This window comes from Equus quagga, chromosome 1, assembly GCF_021613505.1.
Source record: "Equus quagga isolate Etosha38 chromosome 1, UCLA_HA_Equagga_1.0, whole genome shotgun sequence".
NCBI classification, from domain to species: domain Eukaryota; kingdom Metazoa; phylum Chordata; class Mammalia; order Perissodactyla; family Equidae; genus Equus; species Equus quagga.
The window spans coordinates 168,533,896-168,556,224 of NC_060267.1; the positions used below are offsets into that span (position 1 = coordinate 168,533,896).

Genomic DNA, 22,329 nt, shown 5'->3' on the forward strand with positions numbered 1-22,329 from the left:
ATACACTAACATCAGTAAACTTCTTTTGGAATATGAGGGACACAGACAAAAAGTGTATGTTAACACTGTTGTTGAGACTCACCTGATAAAGTGCGTGGAACTTCCCCCTGAGCAGAAATGTTGACCTGAGGCATGTCCATAGCCACAAAATTGTCTACTTGGAATCCCAGCTTATATTCAACCTATAAAACAGAAACATAAACAAACTCGATCTGTGATAACAGAAAGGACACTAACAACTTGATTTCACTGATTAGCTCATTAACTAATGAATGCATGAGCCTTTCCTGTGTACAAATAATCAAGCCGTTAAAAAAAAAATCCAAATTGTCAGAAACAGTCCTAGGAATTTTCAACTGGATAAAATTTGACCCAGTAAGCCACCTGCTATTTCATGTCCAGAACAGGACCACCACTCTCCTGTGAAATCTGCCACCTAGGATTCAGAACTCCTACTGAGGACTACCTAGTCAAGGACGAAGACGACCTGGAGAGGCAGACTGAAGAGCCAAGGAGCTGAGATGTGTAATTTACAGACCATGACTAGTCACCAATGTCTTCGTGGCTGATAAAAGCCAAGCTCTGAGGGACTCCATGTAGCTGTTGGATGAAGGTCTGCTCTACAGACCCATTCACCCCATACGCAGAGAGTCCAAGGCACCATTTTCTCGCAGAATATCTAAGCCACATTCTCTAGTCCAGCTTTCATCATTAAGAAAGTTCATGTTTGGATGCCCATCTAACCTCTGGATCTATTTCTCAAGTGACTGGGAATCCAAAAGGGAAGAGAGGTGACTAAGAAGACGTCCCTGGAACACCAATATTATCTATCAAAACCTGGCCTACATAGTGTGACTTAACAGAACCAACCAGTATCAATAAATAAATACAGCCTTGTTGCTAGAGAGATGTTCCTGAAGAAACAGCTCAAACTGCAAAGCAAGAGCTGAAATTCAGAATGGCCACCACCTTCAGTGAGGCCTTATATTTCATGTTACTCTTCATCCTGCCCATGGGGTCTTGAATAAAAATGGTACCCCTCTACCATTCAAAGGGCAGCTTTGGTGGAGGACTACGATTGGCAGAAGCCCAAAAAGCTTTTCTTTCTTCTTCTTCAACGGGAGATATTCAAATGTGTTTATATGCTAACAAAAAAAAAGCCAATGAACTGGGACACGATAAAGAAGAAAGGAAACAGGGAAAGAGTATCATCCCAGCCTATAAAGGAAGGGATGGCCCTGCACATGGCTGAGGCAGGGGGTGTTTACCCAGGTTAAGAAGAAGGCTCAATCCAATGAATTTAACTCCCTTTCTGGGTTTCTCCTTTCACACTCTACTTGAAAGTCCCTGAAGCCTGTAGGTGTATGCAAATATTAAAGTATTGCCTTGCAGTTACAATAGGTTTATAAACAATTGTTAAACGCTGTATTTGGAAAGTGCCACGTTCACAACAAAGGAAATGTTCTTGCTACTGTGCATTAGTGACTTAGTGGTACCTTGGCTAGGAAGTGTTCAGTCACCTCTGCACACCACAATACTGTCAATGCCACCAGGGGGTGCTAAAGAGCTACAACCTAGCAAGTTTGGGCCAAGAATGAGCAGTGTTTCCATCAATACTCACTGAATAACATTAAGAGAATGGATTAACTATATCCCTATATCCATGCTGTCTCCAACAGGACAATACATGAAGGGCAAGGGCACAAAAGAAGTTAGCACAGTCAGCAAGAGCTGGATGGGAACCATGAGACCGTGTGATCCTTAGGTAAATAATAACTTTTCCGAGTTTCAGTTTTTGTAAAACGAGGATAATACCACACATTATGAGGATCAAACAGGATAATTAATGCAACAAACCTGTTAGTCTGACACAGGTCCCCTCTGATAAATGCAGACCCCAGTGGCATCAACAGTCATTCCAAAAAAGCTGCCCTATTGCTCCGCTGCACTTCTCATAGATGCCAGCCTACTCCTGACCCCAGAGATTCTGATACAAGCCTTCCTGTGCTCTGCCAAGAACAGTGCTGCAGCCTTTCTGCTCTGTCCTCCATCTTGGAACCCCACTATTATGAACAGGCTCTCATACTCTTAGCCTCTCCACAAATGTCTTCCCCACCTCCTCCCCCAACCTGGCTTTCCTCAGAAGTCTTCTCTACCCCTGCCTATCATCCAATTGCCATAACACCCAACCCTCAGGGCCTAGAGAGTAGGGTCAGCATTCTTTTAGGATCATTAGGTCCTTCCTCATGCAAAATCACCTACACTCTCAAGCTCATAAGTTCTACTCATAATGGTGATTTCTCACGCCATCAACATCAACAGGCACAGGACTTTGTAGGGACATTGCCCCTTGGCTCACTGTTTCCTGCCATCTTTCTGACAGCTTCAATATTCAGTATTCCTACTTACTAAAGAACTGCTCCATAACCAAAATCACTTCAAAAAGTCCCACTCTATCAAGATCCCATCCCTACCTCTAATTCTACAAAATCAGTTCTCTGTCTCCACCACTCTGATTCAGTCAACATCTATGAAGCACATTTATAAGCCAAGGGCTGTGCTCATAGCTGAGATGCAATGGCCAATTAAGCTATTTCCCTCCTCTCCAGTGTAGCCAGTGATCTGGTTTCACTTTCTCACCACCTGTACCCTAAAGAAGACTGTGTTATTGACACAGTCTAGCAGCACCCTCACCTGATTCTCTCCCTCCACACCCTTAGAGGGCAGCCCAGCATCCTGCCCAGCACTGGTGGAGGAAATCATATCCCAGGAGAGAAGGGTGCTCTTACACGATGATGAACCAGGCACAGGGCAGGCCCTTAATCCCGCTCAGCAATCCTCTCCTCACCGACCCCCTCTCCCTAGTCTTCTCACCCCAAACCTCACAGGACCACACCGCTTCACCACCCGATACCTTCCCCACCTCCTCACCCTCAGACAATGATTTTGTCCCCTTTAGCTAGCACACAGGAACCCCCTTTCTGCCTTTCTTTTTAGCACCAGGCAGATCGGTTAGAGCACTCAACCTTTGCACTCCAGCCCCAAGGAAAGATCCATTCTTCTCTCCAAACGATGAGTCCTTCTCTCCTATTACACTAGGTTCCAGCCTGTGTCACCACCAATCGATCTCCTATCATCAACTGGTCTCTCTCACTCCTATATCTTCAGTCTCTAGCATATGTCCCATTACCTACTAGACACATCTACCTAATAATCTTACAGCTCTCAAATTTAACAGATTCAAAGCCAAACTTACTACATTTCCCCACACTTGCTGTCTCCTTTATTCTAGGTCTCAGCTTGTAAGGAGACACACAGCTAACCAGGGGACAGAACCGATAGAAGGGCATCAGAGAGAGAATGGAAATGGAGTCAAGGGCTCCAATGCAGTGGTGAGGGTGGGGGACATGTGGCTGAGTAAGAGGTCTGAGAAGGCCAACCCTTTGGCCAGAACAGCAGCCTGAAGTGAAAAGCAGTATGAAGGTGTGGAAGCCTGCCCATTGCTGGATCCCTTTTTGAGGGACTATCTTAAACATGTGAGGCATTCACAAGGCAGTTCTCTTCTCCCTCTGGAATCTTTAGTATGTAAATTTTAAAACTGTAGTTTCTGGGGTCAGAGAAGAAACTGTCAATTATTAAAGTCTAATTTTCTCTATCTTGACATGTATTGATCTGTATGGACTTTCACTTGCCAATGATCATTTGAAAAAACAGATCTGTTCTAAAGTGAACATTTATAATCTACTGGAACAAAGGAAATTTGGACAGCAGTTGTTTATCAGAAAAAAGAATGAGCCAAAACACTTCAGAAAAGAAACTAGAGAAAATATAAATATTTGAATAAGCTAAAAAATAAACATTTTTGATAATCTTCCCTTACTTGGAAACAAATGGCAACTGCAAGTAGGCAGCTGAATTTCCTCCCAGAACACAGTACAGACTTAAAGTGAGTGTACTTGCCTACAGCCAAACAGCCTTTTAATTTCTCTGAAATGAAGAGAAGTGCTGCCTTTCTCACAGAAACTCCACTCTGCAGGGGACACAGCAGGCTGGCCCCAGGGGCTCCTGTAGGGACTCTGGACAAGTTCCCTGCAGACCCTCCTGACAATGATGAAGAATCCCTGAAACCAGGGAACAGCAATGGGGTGGGGGTAAGTGAGGGGAGTATTCCGCTACATTTTGGTGTTTTTTTGCCTTTCAGTATCTAAATATCTACTGACACCTAACAGATGCAGTTGTATGTTTTTTTTCTGGACACTGGAGAATGTTCTGGAATACAGAAGAAACTCATTATTTGTTAAAACCACCTGATAGTCTTTGCTTTTTTTGAGTGTGTGGCTTTGTGAAAGAGAAGCAATACCAGAGTTCTCATCCCATCTGGAGATGCAATTAACCAATGGTATTTACCGACCACTCACTAAGGCAGTGTGACACATAAGTCAAAAGTAAGACACAGCTCCAGCCTCTGAGGAAACCACAATGTGTTTGCCAAGACAAAACAGAGTCATGGAAACACTGGAGAACACTATCAGCAAAAGCTTTGATGTGTGAAAACTAATGTTAAAATATCTACAGTGTGAACTGACATACCAAGGAACCTGGAGATCTTTGGAAGCAAATATTTCATCTTCTGGCACTATCTTAAAAAGGAAGAACTGAGAGTTTCTGATAAAGTGTTAGAGCTTGGGAGCCATGGCCTCCTTCTGAAAGTTCATGATTGCATCTCAGAGCCAGCACGATCAGTGAAGAACCCTTCACCATGTCTCTCCCGCCCTCTTGTGTGACTTTCCCATCTCAAGTCATCGCTACCTCCTGCTTCCTCTGCCCCTACTACCACCTTAAGCAAATACCTTCCCAAATCTGGGTCTTACTTTCCTTTCATAGTAACTGATCAATAAACCAAAGTACAACCATATAATAATGTATGATTCAGCCATTTGAAGGGAAAAAAGGTCAACTCTACAGGCAACGACAGAGAACCTTTACCAGGATACACTGTTCAGTGCTCTGCAAACTGCAGAAAAGTATACAGTATATTACTTATTAAAATATAAACACATACACACACATAGAGGCTTATCCACACAGACTATCTTTAGAAGGGGAGACAAGAAGCAGGCAGCAGTGGTGGCCAACAGAGGAGAAACAGTGGCTGGACTGCTTGGGGATGGTCCCAGGAAGGTGCAGGGGACTTACCTGTCACTGTAGACCCCTTATGCCATGTGCAGACACTGAATACTTGAAAAATTCTTTAAGTAAACAAACTTCAATTAATCAGCTGTGCTCAAATCACCAAAGAGAGTATGACCTAAAACTGGAAACAGGAGCTGCAATGGGAGCCAAAGCCTGCAACTAGTTTAACACACACATATTCCTTAGGTTTTTTTTTACTATAAAATGTTTTAAGATATAAGATGATTACTTTCCTCTAAATTCTTATACCTGTTACAGATGAACCTGTAAAATTAGTTTAGCTAGTCAATCTATGAATTCATTTTTCCAAATTTACAACTTTATTCAAAGTACCTGAAAAATCCCATGTGTAGAACTAGTGTCAAGTGTACCCAGCCTATGTTTTCACACTTCTAGAAACAGGAAATTCACTGCTCCTAAAGCAGCATATTTCAACTTCGAAAAGCTCTAACTGCTCACAAGTTCCTCATCTGCTGGACTGTACCCTGTGGCTTCCACCCATGCATCTCCTCTGCAGTCAGTTTAAGAAGCACCTGTAACTACCAGGTGCCACACCAGGCACAAGGGACACAGAGAAAGACGAAAAGGGGTTCCTGCCCTTGAGGTGCTTAGCATCTAGGAGGAAGACAGAAAAGAAAATCAACTACCATAATACACTTAGAGTATGACAACAGCTATGAGGGAGGAAAGAGAAGGACACCCGATACAGCCAAAGAAGAGGTGACACAAGGACTGAGTTTTATGAACTAAACAGGAGTTAAGGAGTTAAAGAATGGGGAGAGGGCATTTCTAGCAGAGCAAACATCAGCAATGTAGCAGAGCACAAGGCATTCAAGAAATTGCCAGACAGACAAAATGGCACTAAACAATTAGCTAGAGAGGACGCAGGAAAATAGGCAGGGATGAGATCACGAAGGCTTCCTAAGAAATCAGAACTTTATTCTGGTGGCAACCGAGTGTCCTAGAGCAGCTTTGTGAGGGTGCAGGGAGAACGGTCAGTCCAGAGGCAAGGACACCAGTCAGAAGACGATTTCCATATCTAGTTCAGAAACAACGAAGGCCCAAACTAAGGATGAGGCATCAGGTCCCAAGAGAGGTACAAGAATTTAAGGTGTAATGATACGAGAAACAACTGGACTTGGAAAGTGTAGGAGGAGTCTAGGATCCCTTCTAGGCTTCTGGCCTGGACATGTAAATAGATGGTGATACCCTCCAACAAATGAGGGAACTTCTGCCTTACCAGGAATATTACCAGCAATAGCAGTCCAAATGTGTACCATGTGGGTATTTAATGCCTGCCACAGAAGTAGAGATTTTGCTCTAAGATAAGATAATGGGAAGACCATGGAAGTAAAACAGAGCTATACCAAGGCTCTTCCTGATCCAACATGTACCAAGGCCAACACTGCTTCCCACTCAGACATACACTGTATATTCATCTGAGCCCCTTCTTCTGTCTACTCCCCTCCACTCCAACTTCCTCCTTGTGACAGGCTCCTAAAACTTCTCAAGCACTCTCCATCAGCAGTGTCAGATCCCTGCAACTCACCCCAAATAAAACCATCCAGTGTTTATGTATTTTTTGAAAGGAATAAGTAAGAAGTTTCATTCTATTCAACTCTAACTGTCGCATCCCACATTGCCTTTTTATTCAGAAGTAACACTTGCCCAGGAAACATTCTGATGATATATCAGCATTCTTTTTTCCTAAGTGGGCCAAGAAATAATCACACCCTATTCAAGGTCAGTAGAATACCTAGAATAGAATCTCTACTATTTCATTAGATTTTCACCGTTTTAAAATATATGTAATATTTTTTCTTATATTCATCAATATTAAAGGTAGTGAAGGTAACAAAGGATTAACTATCAATTTTTTGAGAATATAAGAAACTTCTCTGCCTGAAAGACGTTCACAGAAACGCTGGATCTCAGAGTTGCAAAGGAACTTAAAATTCAAGACCAGCCACTCCACAAATGTGTGGATTCTTTCTACAACACTCCCACCAAATGGTTACCCAGTGCAGATTGGACCTCTTCCAAGGAGGGGGAACACACCACTCTCCACAAGAGCCGTGGCTGAGGAGTGAAACCTAGTTCTAAACACAGATGCAAAAACTGGTGGTTGAAAGGATGATAAGAAATGGGACTTTCAAATTCTCTCAACTACTTACCCATTACAAAGGAGAAAACTTTACAGTGGAGAAACCTGGTGAACTGAGTGAGAGTTAACATCACCAGTAATGGGACAAGCTGACATCGTGTGCACCATGAAGGACAGCACTTCTGTGGTGTCACTGCCAAAGAGACAAATCTAATCATGACGAAACCTAAGACAACTCAAATTGAAGGACATTCTACAAAATAACTGGCCTGTATGTTTCAAAAATGTCAAAGTCAAGAAACACAAAGAAAGGCCACAGAAAAGTTCCAGATTAATGGGAGACTAAAGGGATGTCAACCAATTGCATGCACGATCCTGAATCAGGTGAAAAAAAGAGCTATAAAGAACATCATTGGGATAATTGATGAAATCTAACTACTGTAGATTAGATAATAGTATTGTATCAATGTTAAATTTCCTGATTTTGAGCATTATACTTTGGTTATGTAAAGAATGCCCTTGTTCTTAGAAAATATACACTGATGTATTTGGGGGTAAAGGGACATGATGCTTACAATTCACCTTCACACAGTTCAAGGGAAAAAAAGTGTGTGAGCATGAGCGTGGGGAGAAAGAATGAATGAATGATAAAGTAAGCTAGTGGAGCAAACCAGTAACAACTGGTGAATCTGGGCAATGGATTTAAGAGAATTCTTTGTACTATTCTTATAATTTTTCTTTATGTTTGAAATAATATCAAAATTAAAAGTTACTCCTCCCCAAATAATAATGTCACACAATGTTATGTAAGAATACTAAAAAATCTATCAGCCCAGTTTCCTCAAAGAGTTCAGGTACATACTCATTGAAACTGACATATCTCAGATTAAAATGTGTCAGGTGAACCTTTTCTGAATTATTTATATCACTTATTTTAGCACTTGAGCATATCCAGGTTACCATTTACTAAGTGTTCTTAATTGTTTCACGTGAATTTGCTCTCTTGATCTCTTATTTTGCAGTTTTCACCCTAAAGAGATCTATTCACTCCTAAAAGAGCACTTCCCACATATTTGGATACCCCAAAGCAACAATATTGGACCGTCAAGGTACTCCAGATGGCAAGGCACATGTGCTTTACCCAGGATCCAAGCTAACACAACTTTAATTGCAACATTCCTGCGGCTATGTTTTAATGCATATATTTATATGAGTGTATAATGTTTCTGAAATGCATGTGAGTATATATAATATGAACATATGCACATTTACATATTCATTTTTACTTACCTGATTGGCAAACAAACATACTTAAAATATTTAGTGTTAGGGAGCGAACTGAGGAAATAAGCACCCTTATTCACTCTGTAAGGATTGTTGGTTCACAAGTACCATCTTGGGAGAGAGAAGGAAGAAATAATTTGGTAATGTAAAAATTTTAAACATGCACTCTTTGACCCAGCCGTTTCACTTCTTCACTATTTTACTAATTTACTATTCAGAAATAATGTCACGAGTGCACAAAATTTCTGAACAAAGATGTTCTTAACATGCACACACATGCACACAACATGCACACACACACGCACACATTCACACACACGTATTTCTTCTGTCTCTATATTCATCAATAACAAAGGCAGAAAAAGCAATGAAAGTGAGCTACCGATTGTTCTCAGCATTCCCTTACCACAGATTTTACCTGCCAAATGAAGTAAAGGAAACTATTTGTAATAGTGAAAGGAAGCATTGTTTGAAACAGTAAAATGCGATTAAAAATCCACATGTCAATTTGGATTAACGTAACAAATAACAATACATGATACATCCATAGAATAACATATTATAAAGCCATGAAAGAGAATGAGTCAAATCTGTAAGTAGAGAAGTAGAAAGATGCCAAGATATAGTATAAGGTAGGGGGAAAATACTGTATAACACATGTCATAAAATCCCCTTTTTGTTTAAAAAGGACAAAAAATGAGCCTTGAAGTATACCAAGCTACATATAAACAATGATTACTTCTGGGTGTAGATCTACAAAGTCTTAACAGTTTTAAAAACAATCCTATTAATATTTTAATTATATCAATAACCATTATTGTTTTCTAAGTAGATAAGAGAGATCTATATTAAAGTGGTCAAACTTAAACAACTTGCACCAAATATCAGAACAGACACTACTTCATAATACTTTTAAAAAAACCCTCTACAATAGGTATTCTGATTTGTTTTTAATAGCAAAACTATTTTTATTTCCCAAATAAAATCCTACTCAGAAGCCTATATTTAAAGCTGATAAAGGAAACTGAAGTTGATTGGGAGTGGTGGGCTCTACACCCAGCATCCCACTCTCTGACCTATGAGAAAACTTAGCATGTTCGAGAACCCCAGATAGAGGAAAGGTGAAGAATTCAGCAACAAGTAAACCAGTCAAGAGGTTCCTTACCGTTAAAGGAGCTTAGCTACAGCACACATGGGTGCCAGGTCTGCTGCACCTTACTTTCACCGTTTCTCCACAAATGGGAGAACTATATCCTTTATATCAAAGATGTCTGAAACATCCATCTCACCAACGCCCCCCAGCCCTCCACTCACACCACTTCACCACAACAGCACAGTCATTAGCAAGTCAATTGTCCCCTCTCCAGGACAGATCTGCATCCCTGTTTGAAAAGCCTGAAAGGATGCAAGTGTTCTCTCATAAACTAGTCACACAAATAATGGCTACCTTCATTGTAAAGGATTTGAGAAAGTCTAGAGGAATAGGCTAAAAATTTAAAATATAAATCTGAAAGGACCCAGTACTGCCACAGCCCACCACCAACTGACCCTTTTGTACAGATGGCAGCCCACCACTCAGATACAGCCCTTGCCTCAGCCTCTAGGCCTGGATGGCCCTGTCTTGGCATCTTTGGTTGAGCCCCTCTTACCTTGGACTTTGCGTGCCAAGTGAAGTGCAGGAAATTTGTCTCACTGGGTACTAACAGGTTAAAGGACAGAGCGTAGTGACTAATAAGGTCATTTCTCACATAATAAAGTTCTGCATCAAGACCTAGAAAAAAAACAGAGAAAAAAGAATTAAGCACCTAAAATACTCTAAAAATCATTAACCACTTGTACTTCAAATACTAATAGTGGAGTGAAAACAATACTGATGAACAAATGTACATCACAAACGTCTCTCACACGTGCTCCCTTCGGGAAGGAAACTGAGTTATATCATCACCAACAAAGATGAAGAAGAAACCAGGACTCAAAACAATTAAGCAGTTACCCAGCTAAACACAGGTGTGCTGGAGCCAGAACGCTGGTGGCCACTCTGTCTTCTGAGGGCCCCTGTGACTCTTCCTTTTGGACGCTGTGTTTCTCAGAATAACGCCTACAAACAAAAACACCTTCTCCCCCCAAAAGTGATGTGGACTTAGGAAGAGAGATTCAAAACGGAAGGGAGAAGTGCACCTGGGTAAAAACATGAGTGTGAGCCAAGGCCTCAAGGCCCCAGCCAGAGAGGACCTCTGCTTCCTCCGTCAGTATGTCCTGGCCACTCACAGCATTTATCAGAGCATGCTCACACCAGCTGCCGCAGAGACACATGTCCTCGTCCCTACCTAGATGACACAGTGGAGAATGCAGTGTTTCTCCTCATATTCTCACGACAGTTCTCTGCACAAAGCAGATGCTCAGTAAACACTTGTTAAACAAGTTAGCACCGCATATAAAGCAGAAATAACCAAGCGCCTGAGAAATGCTTGAAGAAGTAACTCCCAAATTTTACTCATTCCCACGCCACCTTCTTGACCAGGGCTACATCCAACCTCCAACACATATCACATTCTCGTCATACCCCTTCATTCTACCTGTATTTAATATTTTTCTTTAAAATTGATTCAATTTTTAAAACAAAAATTTTAAAGGCAAAATTTAATCACTATCTTGAGTGGAAAATCAGTAAGTATTGTGAAAAAATACAAAGTAACCAAAACACATCAATTAAAAGGAAACTAAAACAATATTACTAAATTCTAACTAAACACTGGTCCTACCAAGTCAGTGAGCTTCAGTCCAGCTCTCTGTTTACAATAGGGAGGAGAGGGGAGTTGGCAAGTGTTGGAGGGAGGAAAGAATCACACAAAGGCTTTCTCCATGATAATCCAAAAGAATTGAAAGAATAAAAGCAGAGAATAACTTTCTCTCAATTGATTTACTGTATCTAAAGATGTGTCCAGGTGTCCCTCTAGCAGTTTATGACACGTATATTCCACACATTGGAGGGGAAAAGGTACAGGGCAGTCCAACTGAATCGTAAATTTCATATTTACTGAGCCAATACTATGGGTCTGAAACCCTATGATATGCAAAAAAGTCAAGATGGAAATTTCACACCTCCTGAGAATACAGATGTAGAAACAAATAACTCTGCTACAGGCATTTCTCCTGTAAAATTAATTTTCTCATTTCTGAACTGAATCTAATACAATCATTAATTGAGAAATGAGATTTGAGGCTTACATAGGGGAAGGCTGCTGCACTGGCTGGGCAGCACTGCTTTATATATTCCATACAGGGTACCAAACGCAATCAGAGAGAGTCAGAGGTGTTCTGACAAAGGCTCTCCCTGCTGGCTGGACAGGAAGTACTAGCAAACATCTGGGGAGGGAGAACTCGTAACACAGGCAAAAGGAGGAAAGGAGGACAAAGACGGTAAGAAGGCAGGGGAGAGGTAGGAGCGAAGTGCAACAAGAAAGCTGGGTTAAGAAAACATCAGCAATCACAATAATTGTAAATAACTTAAATCTGCTGGTTTTTTAAAAAAGTCTGAGTCTTACTGTAGTCTAGGTTTGATGCTGTTTACAAGAGACACACCTAGAAGAAAATTTTAAAACATAAGCCAGGTCAAAAAAAGAAGAAAAACAAAGAAAGTAGATGAGGCGATACTGACGTGAGACAAACTAGAATTCAAGATAAAAAGATTTTGTATTAATAAATTCATTAATACAAAATTTATTCATAAGAAAATTTTCACATTAATAAAAAACATAAGAAGATATAGTAGTGCAACTAACAAAAAAAACTTCAAATACAGAAAGCAAAAACCGATAGGAAAAAGAATCAAGAAGAAACAGACAAATCCACAATCACAGTTGGAAACTTGACATCCTTTGAGAAAACAAAAGATCAAAACAGATAAAAATTTAGTGTGGACATATGATTTGAACAACATAATTATGGGACATGAAAACAAGGGGGGAGTTAATCATGAATTAGACCATACACATTAAAAAAAAGGATTCTAACTAGAAATAATACAGACTACCTTCTCTGATCAAATATAGTAATAAAGAAGTTAACTGTAGGATAAGGATAAAGCCAAAAGAGGATTATTTAAAAAGATTAACAAAACAGTTAAACCCTTTGTAAGACTGATTTAAAAAAAGAGAAAATACAAATTGCCAATATCAGAAATGAGGAGGGAACATTACTACAAATCCTATAGACATCAAAAAGATAAGAATACTATGAACAACTTTATGACAATAAATTCAATAACTTAGATAAAACATAAAAATATTTGAAAAACATAATTTACCAAAACTGACAAGAAATTAAAAACCTTCCCTCAAAGCTCCAGGTCCATATGAATTATATCAAACATTTAAGAAAATACCAATCTTGCACAAACTCTTTCAGAAAACAGGTGAAGAAAACACTTCCCAACTCATTTTACAAGGCCAGTGTCACATTGATATTAAAACCTCATGAAAACATTGTAAGAAAATTACAGACTGACATCCCTCTTGAACATAGACAGAAACATTCTCCATAAAACTTAGCAAACTGAATCCAGCAATATATAAAAAGGATAATGCATCATGACCAAGTGTATAGAAAGGTTAACCTTTAAAAATCAATGTAATTCACCACGTTAACAGAGTAAAAGATAAAAACCCAAATCATCTCAATAGATGGAGAGAAACCATTTGGTAAGAATTCAAAGCCTATTAATGATACAAGCTGTCAGGAAACTAGGAGCAGACAGAAATTTTTTCAGTCCGATAAAGAGCATCTACAAAAACCCTACAGCTAACATCATACCCAGTGGTAAACTACTAAATTCTTATTTCTAAAATCAGAAACAAGGCAAGGATGTCCACTTCCGTCACTTCTATTCAACCATGTACTTGAGGTCTGAGCCAATGTATAAAGACAAGACAAAAAGCATAAAGGTTGGAAAGGATGAATGAGAACACATTATTCACACGTGATATGATTATGTGTGTAGAAAACACTATGACATCTCTAAAATACTACTAAAACCAAATTCATGAATCTAGCAAAGTCTCAGAATACAAGGCCAATATTAAAAAATCAATTGTATTTCTATATATTAGCAACAATTGGAAAATAAAATTTAAAAATCAATACCACAACATCAAAAAACACTAGTACCTAGAAATAAATCTAACGAAAGATATCCAAGACCTCTATAATGAAAACTACAAAATGTTGCTAAGAAAAATTAGAGATGACCTAATTAAGTGGAGAGAGATTCCATTCTCTTAGAAAAGCCTCAATAGTGTTAAGAGGTCAAGTCTCAAACTGATCTATCGATTTAAAGTAATCTTAATCAAAATCCCAAGAGATTTTCTGAGGAAATAAATTAATTCTAAAATGAAATTTAAATGCCAAAACAATCTTAAAAAAGAAAAAACAATGTTAGAAGACTCACATTACCTGATTTCACAACATAATGAAGAGCTATAATAATCAAGACAGTGTAGTATTGGTGTAAGGATAGACACATCAATGGAACAGACGGAATCCAACAACAAGCCTGCAAATACAGGGCCAATGGAATGTCAACAAAGGCATCAAGGCAATTCAATTAAACTGATGCTAAAGCAACTGGATGAATATATAGCATAAAACAAATCTTGAGCCAGCCCTGATGGCCTAGTGGTTAAAGTTCTGCACTCTCTGCTTTGGCTGCCGGGGTTCGCTTCCCAGTTGCAGAAGCACACCACTCGGCTGTCAGTTGCCACGCTGTGGCAGTGGTTCACACAGAAGAACTAGAAGGACTTACAGCAAGGATATACAACCACGCTTAGGGCTTTGGGTAGGAAAAAAAAAAAAGAGGAAAGATTGCAACAGATGTTAGCTCAGGGAGAATCCTTCCCTACAAAAAAAAAAAAAATCCTGATGCTTATCACACATCACACAAAAATCAATTTGAGATAGATTACAGACCTAAATGTAAAAGCTAAAACTATAAAGCTTCTAGAAGAAAATGTAGATATCTTTTTTTTTTTAAAGATTGGCACCTGTGGTAACATCTGTTGCCACTCTTTTTCTTCTTCTTCTTCTTCTTCTCCCCAAAATCCCCAGTACATAGTTGTATACTCTAGTTGTGCTATGTGGGATGCTGTCTCAGCACGGCTTGATGAGCAGTGCCATATCCACGCCCAGGATCCAAACCAGTGACACGAACTCAACCACTCAGCCATGGGGAATATCTTCACAACCTGGGGTAAGCAAAGATTTCTTGGACTGGTCACACAAAACATGAATCAAATGAGAAAAAAAAATTGGTTGTCATCAAAATTAAAAACTCGTGCTCCTCAAAAGACATTATTAGGAAAATGAAATTCAAGTGACAAACTGGGAGAAAATGTTCATAACACATCAATCTAAAAAAGGACTTGTTTCTAGAATATATAAAGATAGCCTACAAACCAAAAACGTGACAATCCAATTAAACAAAATGGGCAAAAGATGTGAATATTCACTTTGTAAGAAAAGATACCTAAACGGACAACAGCATATGAAAAGGTGCTAAACATCATTAGTCATCAGAGAAATACAAATTAAAACCACAATGAGATACCATTTCCACCCAAGAATGACTAACTGCTGGCAGGGATGTGAAGCAGCTGCAACTCTCTCATGCATTACTGGGAGTGCAGAAATGTTCAACTGCTTTGGAAAACTGGCAGTTTCTTATAAATATACCTACTCTGTGACCCAGTCATTCCACTCCTAAGTAATTATCCAAAAGAAATAAAAACATGTCCACAAAAAACTTGTACGTGAATGTTGACAGCACTTTTAGTCAGAATAGCCAAAACTGGAAACAAGACAAATGTCCATCAACAGATGAATGGATAACCAATTTTGGTATATTCATACAATGGGATACTATCCAGCAATGAAAATAACCTAACTGTTTGAGACTTGGTAACAAAATGGATGAATCTCACAGACTATATGAGTGAAAAAAGCTATACACAAAAGAGTATATATGGTAAAACCAATTTACAGTGATAGAAATCAGATTAATGTGGTTGCCTAGGAAGGAGGATGGGAGGGAGACCAGTGAACTGATTGCAAAGGGGCCCCAGGGAACTTCCTGGGGTGATGGAAATGTTCTATATCTAATTGCAATGGTAGTTACATAGGTGTATGCATTTTCCAAAACTCAACCAACTGTACATTCAAAATCTGCACATTTCATTACATGTAAAGGTTACCTAAAAATTTTTAAAGAGGAAAAAAAAGTCAACAGTTTTTACCTCTCTTCTAATCCCCAAAAGCTTGCATACCAGAGAATGTTACTAGCACTAACATAAAAAGTTTTAGAAAAAATAATTAATCTTAAGTGATCAACAACTTCCAAATTTAAACTTCAAACATCTTTAACAGGGAAATAAAGAACTCTGTTCCTAATAAGTAACAGTTATAATGTTATTACTGGTAATAACAATAACGTGTAAATATTTAAGTTTTCCACAGTTCAAAGTATCAAGAACATGTAGGGGTTCTGTAAATTCAACTCCCTATAAAGCTTGATGAAAAAGAGCTGCAAGCTGTAAGAAATAAAGAACAAAAAGGAAGCACATCCTCAAGCCATGCATGCAGTCATTTAATAATTTGTGGTTTCAGTCCTACTAGAAATTCTCTGAACTCTTACTTCTCTCGTAAGATGAGACTGAGGGATGCAGCCCATTCCCTTTCCAGCATCCTGGGGATATCTTTCTCCCCAAACTGCTCAAGGTCTCTCCAGTTCTATCAACTCAAACTCTAGGCAGAAACCATGGTTCCTTACTAGAAAACATTCTCTTTGAACATACCAGACCAACTTCTCCACAACATACCAATTCAAGGCTGGACAAAGACTGGAATCTGCTCACCTTCTCAAGCTACTAAAACCTATTTGGACCTCAACTTGTGCGGGCATGCTTATTACCCTGGTCATCCATCTGTGACTCTCTCTTCAATGACCCTTTTCTACACAGTATGCATCTCTTAACAACTGGGCTACATTCTGAGAAATGGAACATTAGGCGATTTCGTTGTCATGTGAACATCACAGAGTGTACTTACACAAACCTAGATGGTATAAGCTACTACACACCTAGTCTATAGTTTATATAGTACTAGTCTTATGGAGCCAACATCATACATGTGGTCCCTGATTGACTCAAACAGTGTTATGCAGTGCAGGACTGTAGCGTCATCCCCTAATACCACTGTGACTTCTACTAACCTTTCCACCTTCTTGAAGCACAACTAGCCCTGTAGAGCCCCAAGGACCCACTCTCCCACCCACAGTGGGCTCTGCTCTGTATTCCTATGACCAGTTCAGATGATTACTTGAGTATCCTCATCAAAACTCATGTTTCCGGGGCCGGCCTGGTGGCACAGCAGTTAACTGTGCAAGTTCTGCTTCGGCGGCCCGGGGTTTGCTGGTCCGGATCCTGGGTGCGGACATGGCACCGCTTGGCAAGCCATGCTGTGGTAGGCATCCCACATAGAAAGTGGAGGAAGATGGGCACGGATGTTAGCTCAGGGCTAATCTTTCTCAAAAAAAATAAAAATAAAAATAAATAAATAAATAAAAACAAAAACAAAAAACTCCTGTTTCCAATTAGGCATATGCCATCAAACCATGACACCCTCTATCCTTCCTAGTATCTTAGCTACCTCACTCATTGAGGATTTTGGAACCAGTTTATAAAATGTCTACAAAGCCTTCTCCTGTGACCTACTATGGCAGATTCCCAACGTCCTTGAGACCACCCACTCTGAACAAATCTGACCTTCAATGTTCCTTTTATTCCCCAACTCCAACAACCCCATACCAAAGCATCTAATGTCTACAGACAGTAGCAATATGTAAACTGTTCTACCTCCAAAATCTTGAATTGTAATATCTTAACAGCTAGTAGCTCCTCAGCTCCTTCCTTCTGTTGTTACAACAGCTGTTCTCTGGGCTCACAATATATAAGCCTCAACCCCAATTACTTCAATTACTTTCTTACTAGTATCCCCAACTTTCTCCCTCCAGCCTATGTCAGACATGCATAGTGCACCCTGAAAACACCCAATCTTGAACTGACTTGACTTCCCTACTCCATCTTCTCTGGTGCTGTAACTGAATGCTGCATAATCCTGGATGAAGCCATTCCCACAAACGAGAGACACTACAAAACATGCCGTCTATCCTCAACAAACAAATTAATGTTTATAAGCTGCTGACAGTCCAGAGTCCTGTGATCCATAAAGGCCACCAAAATAAATGAAAATTTGAACTTCACTACCTTAGATTGAAGTATTGAAATTGAAATACAAACATTAAAAAGAGTTGCCGTTTTCTGTCTACATCCCTTCTTTTTCTTTTAAAGATTGGCACCTGAGCTAACAACCGTTGCCAATCTTTTTTTTTGCTTCCTGCTTTATCTCCCCCACCCCCCACCCCGTACATAGTTGTATATCTTAGTTGCAGGTCCTTCCAGTTGTGGTATGTGGGATGCTGCCTCAACGTGACCTGACGAGTGGTGCCATGTCCGCGCCCAGGATCCGAACCCTGGGCTGCCGCAGAGGAGAGCGAGAACTTAACCACTCGGCCACGGGACGGGCCCCCTCTGTCTACATATTTTGAAAAAATTGTTTTGAAATAGACACTCTTTATTAACTAAGGTAGTTATTCCTAACTTGAAAGGATTTAAATTTTTTCAAAAAAAACATTAAAATGAGATTCAAATTTTCACCTATCAAATTCGCAAATACAGTCTTTTCTGCCATAAATCACGTTCCTGTAACACCAATTAGCTTATAAATGGTTAGCAAACAAAATACCAATGAACAATGCCAGTATAACACAGAAATCGTGTCAGTTCACATTTGAATTTTCCCAGGTGAGGGAAACTGGAATAGCAGGTAACGAACTATAGCTTTCAGTGAGGAAGGGAAAGACCCTCACGCAGCTCACTTACTGCCAGGCAGGAGCCCTCTCAGCTCTATTTTAAGAAAACTAAAAAGGAGCACCTGCCAGGGCTCCCTCCTCAGAGCAGTAGCACCAGTTTTTGCACAGTTCCTGGATCAAAGCAAGCTGCACTTCGGTGCCACCTTCATGGCAGCCCCACTGGCTTAGACGGCAACTTTCATCTGCACTATCTCAAGACCGTGCAGGCCAGAGACTTCCATCCTGGTATGTTTTAATATGTTTAATTCTTCTCTGAGGCAGCCTCAGCCATGCTAAGTGGTTTGGCTGGGCTGTGCAAGTTATCTCATAAGGTATCAATTATGTTTTTGTTAGTAGTTGGCTTGAAAATTGCAGAGGTCTTGAGTGGTTTGCCCCAACCTTATTTTTCCCATAAGTCCTGTTATTTTTAGTGAATAGGCAATCTTAAATGGTTTTTTTTTTTAGGGATGTATTTGATGTTGTAACAGAAATGCTTATATTATTTAAATATAATACTGAATGTTAGGCAGGGTATGGCAAGCAAGCAATCTGAATACATGCCTAAGTTTTACAAATATTTATACTCTGACTCAGTAATTACACTTCTAAAAATCCATCATAAGGAAAACCAAATATAGATGCAAATTTTTATGCATAAAGATATTAATCAAAATAATATTTAAAACCAAAGAAAAGAAACAATATAAATGACCAGCAATAGCACAGTGATTAATAAACCATAATACATCCATAACAGAGAACAGTTTGTCTTTGGAGGAGAGAGGAGGAATGATGAGCCATTATATCCTTCCAATCAGATCTCTCCCTTTTTGTCTATGTGACATATTGAGCTTCCCCTCTGAATACAGGTTTCAATGACCAAAAAACACTAAAAAACATTATGAAGCCATCAACAGGACTGTTACAAATAAATTTTAATGAAATGGGTTTTGCTTAGAATGTAACATTAAATGAAAATAGGCAAGACACAAACGATATACAGCAAATTTTAACGTCTGGCACGTAGAATAGTTGGTGCACAGAACAGTTCAATAAATGGTTCAATAAATGTCCACTGAATTAAAGTTAAATGTTTATATATATACACGTTGTGTGTGTGCTCAATTTCTCAAAAAAGAAAGGAAATACCAAAAAATATTAACAGTGGTGGATTACGGGTTATTTTTCATTGCATGTTTTTATTCTTTTTCTTCTCTTAAATTCTCTGTGAAAGTTAAACTGGAAAAAAACAAAAATTATTTTCAAAAACATGTTTGAAGAATACACATACAGCTGCAACAAATCATTCAACAAAAATCCAATTATTGCCTAAATTAATTCATAAAGGCCAGCAACAGCTAGAGAGAAGCCCTCAAACAAGAAAATTCAATTAAAAAAAAATCACACCATGGCTGGCCTGGAGGTGCAGTGGTTAAGTTCACATGCTCCATTTCGGTGGCCCAGGGTTCATGGGTTCGTATTCCTGATGTGAACCTACACACTGCTCATCAAGCCATGCTGTGGCGGCATCCCACATACAAAATGGAGGAGGATTGGCAGAGATGTTAGCTCAGGGCCAATCTCCCTCACCAAAAAAGTAATAATAATAAAAAATAAATAAATTACATTGGTAAAGACAATATCTTTTACATATCAACATTAACACTAGTAATGGTAAAATTACTAACTACTAAAACGCCTTCTTCCAACCTTCCCTTAAAATACTCAGATATACCGAAAAGTAAAATTTGGCAAAGCACCACGAACTGAAAAGAGAAGACCAAAACTCGGAAAGAAGGTCCCCATACAAGAGTGACACTGGGACTGAACTGAGAAAAAAATTCTTGGATGACCCATGCTCACTATCTGAATGAGAATAACATGGGAGACCCTGAACACGACAGGGAATGCAACAAAGCTACAGTTTACAGGGGAACAGGAAGCAGGCCAGGAATTCTATTCTCAGACAAATTCTCATCATATGCAGACAACAGATTCTCAGAAGGCCTCAGAAAAAGATAATTATGTATTCTTTCCCAAAAAAGCTATTCCAAAACACACTGAAAGATTTTATTTTTAACATGAGATAAAGAATCATTTTATACTGGGAAGAGATACACTTCATGATGAAAGTATAGTAATCACGGATCTTTATAGCTCTAAATCAAAATGTAGAGTCCAAAAAAATCTCAAAATATTAGAAATATGAAGAGAATCCAATATAAGTACAATCACCCCAAAATATTAAAAACATGGAGAGAACCCAATGTAAGTATAAGCATGATACAAAATTACCAGTCTATGACTAACATTAGTATGTAGATAATACAACTTTTTTATAGATAGCCATAATTAATATAGCTAAGTGGATACACAGACACAATAAGACAGGACTCTATCGGAAATTAAATTCCTCCAAGGCATCCATAAGAGATTTACAAAAAGTGATCAGCTATAAGGAAAAGTTTCTTAACGTAGAAAATGTATAGGCCACGATCTAATCACAGGGCAATGGGAAGGAGGGAGGGAGAGAGGGGAAACTTACATTATACATTTTGAAGTACTATCTCAAAGATGTATTCTTAACCATTACATAACATTTCAACTACATAAAGAAAAATGAGAAAATGGAAAAAAGACTGGAAAGATATTTACCAAAAAAACCAATGCACAGTAAAATGATAGATATTTTTCTTCTTCTTTATGGTCTTGTACATTTTCCAAATAGCCTATAATAACAATGTTTTTACTTTGATAATCAGGAAATAAAATTAATAAAATAAAAAGAATTTTAAACTGATTTTTAGAAAAAGATGAAATCTGTAGAAAATATACTTTATTTCTGAATGTAATCTTTTTCTTTCCTTCCCCATCACATCCTCAAAAAAATTATTTTTTAAAGAAAGAAAAAAGTAAAAGACCAATGACAGCATCTAGATAATCTACTCCCTTTTTTCTGTTTTTTCTGTTTTCCTTTTTTTAGATTATGTGGGTAGGAAAATCTAATCACATGGGCCTGTAAAAATCAGAAATTTTTCTGGCTGTGTTCAGAGTGGGAGACAGACAGGACTACAGAAAAACGACCAGAAAAATGTAAGACTGCTGGCTTTGAAGATAGAGGCCGGAGACCAGGAGCCAAGGAAAGTGTTGGCCTATAGAAAGTGGCAGAGGCTCTAGAAAGGAATGCGGCCCTGCCCACACCTTGATCTTGAAGGGAGACCCACTTCGGCCACCTCAACTCCAGAACTATAAGATAACACCTTTGTGTTGTTTCCGTTTGTGATAACGTATTGCAGAAGCAAGAGGAAACTAATCCATGAACTATTTGAATGTTTTAATATCAGGTAGAACTAGTTTACCCCTGCCCCTTAACTTCTTTTTCCTCTGAATTGTCCTGGCTGTTCTTGTTTATTTTTCCATATGAGTGTTAGAATCAGCTTTTCTAGTCCCCTCTCCCTCTCCCCCAAAAAACCTGTTGGTGTTTTGAAATGGATTTTATTGAATTTATACATTAACTTGAGGAAATGCTGTCTTTATGATTTTGTCTCTTCTCACCTAAAACCATGGTGTGCCTTTTTTTTTTTTTTTAAAGTTCAGGTCTTTTCTCATTTTCTCTCTCAACAGAATTATAAACATGTCATTATGTAGCTCTTACTACTTTTTAAGATTATTTCTAGATATTTTCTCTTTTTATTTGTTATTTGTGATCTCTTCTTCAAATACATCTCCTTGTGATTTTTGTTTGTATGTATGAAGGCTAATGATTTTTATATTAATTTTGTATGCACAT

The 22,329-nt window shown here is 38.8% G+C and overlaps 1 protein-coding gene across 1 annotated transcript in view; it reads right to left on the minus strand.

Annotated features, from left to right (window-relative positions):
• The window catches only part of RYK (receptor like tyrosine kinase), a 138,341-nt gene that overhangs the window by 53,560 nt on the left and 62,452 nt on the right, over window positions 1-22,329 (minus strand). The window contains exons 4-5 of the mRNA XM_046641052.1: window positions 10,231-10,352; window positions 83-182 (exon numbers count right to left, since the gene is read on the minus strand). Of these exons, the coding sequence (XP_046497008.1) occupies window positions 83-182; window positions 10,231-10,352 (222 nt within the window). The remainder of the gene's footprint in view (window positions 1-82; window positions 183-10,230; window positions 10,353-22,329) is intronic.